Source organism: Urocitellus parryii, chromosome 5 (genome assembly GCF_045843805.1).
Source record: "Urocitellus parryii isolate mUroPar1 chromosome 5, mUroPar1.hap1, whole genome shotgun sequence".
NCBI classification, from domain to species: Eukaryota; Metazoa; Chordata; class Mammalia; order Rodentia; family Sciuridae; genus Urocitellus; species Urocitellus parryii.
In genome coordinates, this window is record NC_135535.1 from 174,484,223 (window position 1) to 174,490,222 (window position 6,000).

A 6,000-nucleotide genomic window follows, 5' to 3' on the forward strand; every position below is an offset into this window, starting at 1 on the left:
TAGTATAATTTTCCATTCTTGTGGTTGTACATGATGTTACACTAGTCTTGTATTCATATATGAACATAGGAAATTTATATCTGATTTATTCTGTTCTCTTTCCCATTCCATTTCCCCTTTATTCTCCCCTTTCTCCCCTGTCCAATCTAGTGAACCTCTATCCTCCCTCCTATCTTGCCTATCTTGAGTCAGCATCCACATATCAGAGAGAACATTGGCTTTTGGTTTTTTGGGACTGGCTTAGTCCACTCAGCATGATAGTCTCCATTTCCATTCATTTACTGATAAATGCCATAATTTTATTCTTCTTTATGGCTGAATAATATTTCACTGTATATATGTACCATATTTTCTTTACCCATTCATTTATCGAAGGGTACCTAGGGTTGGTTCCACAGCTTAGCTATTGTGAATTAAGCTGCTATAAACACTGATGTGGCTGCATCACTATCATATACTGATTTTTAAATGGTTTGGGTATATACCAAGGAGTGGGATAACTGGGTCAAATCGTGGTTTCATTCCAGGTTTTCTGAGGAATCTCCATATGCTTTCCAGGATGGTTGCACTAATTTGCAGTCCCACTAACAATGTATAAGTATACCTTTTCTCCCACATCCTTGCCAACATTTATTGTTACTTGAATTCTTGATAATTGCCATTATGACTAAAGTGAGATGAAATCTCTGTATAGTTTTAATTTGCATTTCTGTAATTGCTTGAGATGTTAAACATTTTTTCATATATTTGTTGACCATTTGTATTTCTTCTTTGAAGTGCCTGTTCGGTTTCTTTGCCCATTTATTTAATGGGTTATTTGTTTAACTAGTGTTAAGTTTTTTGAGTTCTTTGTATATCCTGGAGATTAATGCTATATCTGAAGTGCAGGTGGCAAAGATTTTTTCCCATCCTGTAGGGTCTTTCTTTAGGTTCTTGATTATTTCCTTTGCTGTGGAGAAGTTTTTTAGTTTGATACCATCCCATTTGTTGATTCTTGGTTTTACTGCTTATGCTTTAGGAATTTGGTTCATAAGCCAACATAGTAGAGATTTGGGCCTACATTTTCTTCTAGTAGGCACAGGGTCTGTATTCTAATGCCTAGGTTCTTGATCAACTTAGAGTTGAGTTTTGTGCAGAAATAGGGGTTTAATTTCATTACTGCATACGTATTTCCAGTTTTTTCTAGGACCATTTGTTGAAGAGGCTCTTTTTTCCAATGTATGTTTATGTCACCTTTGTCTAGTATGAGATAACTGTATTTGTGTGGGTTTGTCTCTTTGTCTTTTCTTCTGTTCCATTGGTCTTCATTATCTGTTTTGGTGCCAATATCATACTGTTTTTATTCCTATAGCTTTGATGTTAAATTTGAGGTCTTGTATTGTGATGTTTCCTGCTTCACTTTTCTTGCTGTTGATTGCTTTGACTATTCTGGGCCTCTGATTTTTCCAAACGAATTTCATGACTACTTTTCATATTTTTATGAAGTATGTCATTGGAAACTTAGTAAGAATTGCATTAAATCTGCATAGCACTTTTGATAGTATGGCCATTTTGATATGTTAATTCTTTCTATTCAAGAACATGGGAGATCTTTCCATCTTCTAAGGTCTTCAATTTCTTTCTTTAGTGTTCTGCAGTTTTCATTGTAGAGACCTTTCATCTCTTTTGTTAGATTGACTCTCAAATATTTTATTTTCTTTGAGGTTATTGTGAATGGGATAGTTTGCCTAATTTCTCTTTTGGTTGATTCATCACTGGCATAGAGGAATGCAATTGTTTTATGGGTGTTAATTTTATATCTGGCCACTTTGCCAAATTTATGAATTCTAGAAGTTTTCTGGCCTTAATGCTACATACGATTCTGCTTTCTAGTTTAACATGGCATAAATCTTTTCCAAATCATTGATGGAAAAATATGAGTTTTATTGATTACATTATAATTTACAGAGCTTTCCACCTGAACATTATTCATATATTATTTTATTTATTTATTTGCATTCCCCATTACTGATGATCATTATTTGTTTCTGAAGCATTTAACTTTTTTCTTAATCAGTTGTCTCTTCATGTCTTTTCATCATTCATATTTTGCATTGTTTTCATTTTAATTTGTATAGCAAAGAAGATAATTGAAACAATGAGCTCTTCAAAGATCTCAAATGTAGAAGCAATTAAAGAAAATGTGTCTCAACCAAAAAAAGCCAAACGGAAATTATACACAAATGAAATTTCATCTCCTATTGATATATCTGGCCAAGTGGTAAGCTAGTATTTCAGTTTTCATCAATGTAAAACTAAAACTGTTCATGGTCATTTTAATTTTGAAGTATTCATTACAATTCAAATTTTTGATTGATTTGAATTTCTATCCTTTAGATCCCAGATCACTTAAAACATTTTACTTTTGATCAGATTATATACTTTTGATCAGATATCCCTATTATAACCTTATAGGAATTAAATATAAATGCTGTATTACTGTATGTAAGTGCCATTCATTTGCATTTGAAACCTCATCTAAGGAATATATTTTCATCAATAGAATTATCACATTTAGTAATTTATTGGCCTTTAACATCTATTTTTCTTTGTTATGTTTATCACCAGAATTGCACACATCTGGGTCCAAGTGTGCTTGGTAAAAATATAGAATTGACATTTAGCCATTTCCTCCCACCTTCTTTTTTAAGCCTTCTAGACTTTATTAAGAAGAGATGGGAGTTGTCACCCTGACTTTGTGACTCATTCTCCTCATTCAGAACAGTCTGTGCTCTACATGGAAGGTTCTAATTTTCTGTCATTTGCTTAGTGGATGAAAGTGAAGGTTGAAAAATAATTAAAGGAAAAAACTTCAACAGGAAATGGCCAAGAAAAATTAAGAGAGTTTTTTTTTTTTTTTTTTTTTTTGCAATAGTAGCTATCAGATATGAGATTGACACTCAAAAGCAAGTGGTAAAGAATTAGGGTTAATTAGGACACGCTGTTGAAAGCACTATTCTCTTAGTCACTTTTTCCCATCTGTCTTATTAGTACATAATTTCCTTCCTTGGCTTAATATTATTTCTTTCCTTAGTTGCAGTATTATGTGCTTTCTACTTTTTAAGTTATATGTTGCTGTGAAAGGTCATTTTATAAAATTGATTTGAGGCTTTTATCTCTAAATATGATAATTATTTCCAGAGGCACAAAACAAAGTAGAAAAAATTTTTTTTCCAACTAGAGTTTTTAATCTAAAAACACACTTATTTATCTAAAATTCTAAAGGTTCAATTAGATTCTATCATTTGTTTACATGATTATAGTACTGATAAAACTGAGATAGTAAGACGTTATCTTTGAATTCAATACAGATCGTAGGTTATTTTAATCCTGGAATTAGCTAGCACTGAATGAATCTTTTACAAAATAGTCTGCATGTGTTTTTATAGAAGATGGAATGAATATCTATAGACTAAGAGGACAAAAAGACTCATGTTGTTATTATGTCAATAATTAAGCACATAAGCACATATATTCTTATTTTTGCCTATAAGTTTTAAAAAGCTCAAATTGTTAATTTCAGATTTTGATGGACCAGAAAGTGAAGGAAAGTGATCACCAGATTCTCAAACGACGACTTCGAACAAGAACAGCCAAATAAATCACTTTTGGAGAGTGTTTTAATTTTATATTCATAATCATTGTAATTTGCATCCTGGCTTTCTAAAAATATTTTATATATTATGATGCATTAAATCTCTACATAGAGATTTGTTTTATATATAGTGTGATTTTTAATTCAATAAATAATCAGTTTACCTGTGTACTTTTTAAAGCTTCTTTTTAATCTATATATTCCCTGTTATCTCAGGCATTAGATCTTAGGAAAGCAGCTATTATTCATGTTTTTTTTTTATTTTATTTTTATTTTTTATTTGTCTTAATTAATTACACATGACGGTACAATGATCTTGACATATCATACATTTGAATCAGATGGGATATAATTTCTCATTTTTCTGAGTGTACAGGTTGCAGAATTACATTGGTCATGCAGTCACGTATATACCTGCAGCAATAATAATTTTTTTTTTTCTTTTTTGGTGGGGAATACTGGGGATTGAACTCAGGGGTGCTTAACTACTGAGTCACATCCCAGCCCTATTTTGTATTTTATTTAGAGACAGGTCTCACTGAGTTGTTTAGTGCCTCACTGTTGCTGAGACTGGCTTTGAATTCATGATCCTCCTGTCTCAGCCTTCTGGGCCTTTGGGATTATAGGCGTGTGCCACTGCGCCTAGCTCATGTTTATTTTTCTGCATGTGATGATATAAGTCAGGTTTGGGGCTTACTTGTGTTTTTAGTGTTTTGTGAGTTTGTTTTTACTTTGTTGGCATGTATAGGTGATTTTATATATCTGTTTGGATTATAATTAGGAGTTAGGGAAAAGCATATATGGGTTTTTTCTTTGCCAAAAGAAAAGATCTAAAGTCTTTAATTAGAAAAAAAAATTTTTAATTAAAAAAAATCTAATAATGTTTGCTTCCTGATTTTTTCCAGGACACAGAAAATTGTAAGTAAAAATTAGAAAGGAAGAAAAGATAGCATCTAGGAGCCAAAACAGTGATGGTTGGGGGACAATAAAAAGAATTTTAGACCTGGACCTTAGAAATAGTCTTCGTATGAGAGATGAGAAAACTAAGGCACATGAAGTTTACTCATGCTAATTAGAACATATAACTAAGGTTTAGTGAACTAATAATTAAAAATACCAAAAAAAAAAAAAAAAAGGACACAAAAACAGTAGCTAGAAGCTCAAGATATTTTGCCACCTGGGGCTTTTAATCAAAAAGCATACAGTCATCTAAATTCTTAAAGGTTTCATTACATTTTAGCATTGCTTACCGGATGACACTGAATAAGAAAAGTTATATGGTGTTTTGTTTATATGGCACGTTATTTTTCCATCAAAATAGTTATATTAAAACTTAAACTCTTGGGGCTGGGATTGTGGCTCAGTAGTAGAGCGCTTGCCTGGCATGTGCAAGGCCCTGGGTTCGATCCTCAGCACCATGTATAAATAAAGGAATGTGTGCAACTAAAACTAAAAAATAAATAAATATTTAAAAAATACTTCTAGGCATCAAAATGTTCTCATTGTGTATTATGGAAAAAATAGTTAATATTCATTATTCATTTCATATTTGTGTGTTTTCTTACTAAAATTATAACCTCAGAATCAGTACTCATAGCACACCTGTGGTCATTTGTGGAAATCTTCAGAGTGGCAGAAATTTTGAGTTAACCAACATGCACATTTGCAACTGAAATTGAACAAAGCAGCACTCTGCCTTCTTGTCTCAGCCCTCATACTGTAAATGAATTTCCATTCTAAATCCAGAATACAGATTAAAATCTAGCCTTAACAATCATCTAGGGAGTTAAGAGTTTGGAGGGTGAGTCCTGGCAAAAGGGCTCAGGATACACCCTGGGCTTTCTACAGATGCACACTAACAACATAAAACCAAGCCTGCATAAATTGAATGTAACTAGCCAGTAATCAAAATGCCTGTTGGGACCAAAACTAAACAAAACAACAACTGTAAAATATAGTGTAGATCTCTGCAACATATCTTTTATGCATGTTATGTGGTTAAAAATTACTAAATATGGAAAGAAACAGGAAAATGTGTCCCATGGAAACAATACATGACTTAAATACTGAATTTTGCAAAAATGTTAAAGCAGATATTATGCATATGTTGGAGGATTTAAAGGATGTGTCACCTTAATAAAGAATCCCAGCAGCAAAGGGAAAGTATGAAGAAAAAAACAAATGGAATTGTTCCTACAGAAGGGTCAAATAGCTGAAATGAAAATCCACTGGATACATTTATAACAGATTAGAGATGTCAGAAGAAAGTGTAGTAAACTTGAAGACAGATCAGTTTAAATTACAAAATCTGAAGGGCGGAAGGACCCAATAACCAGAGCCTCAGTGTCCTGTGGAACAGTGCCCAA

At 32.4% G+C, this 6,000-nt stretch overlaps 1 protein-coding gene across 1 annotated transcript in view; it reads left to right on the forward strand.

Moving 5' to 3' along the window:
- The window catches only part of Kif20b (kinesin family member 20B), a 61,819-nt gene extending 58,126 nt beyond the window's left edge, over positions 1 to 3,693 (forward strand). The window contains exons 31-32 of the mRNA XM_026415228.2: positions 2,118 to 2,260; positions 3,563 to 3,693. Of these exons, the coding sequence (XP_026271013.2) occupies positions 2,118 to 2,260; positions 3,563 to 3,640 (221 nt within the window). The 3' untranslated portion in view covers positions 3,641 to 3,693. The remainder of the gene's footprint in view (positions 1 to 2,117; positions 2,261 to 3,562) is intronic.
- Positions 3,694 to 6,000: the final 2,307 nt, after the last annotated feature.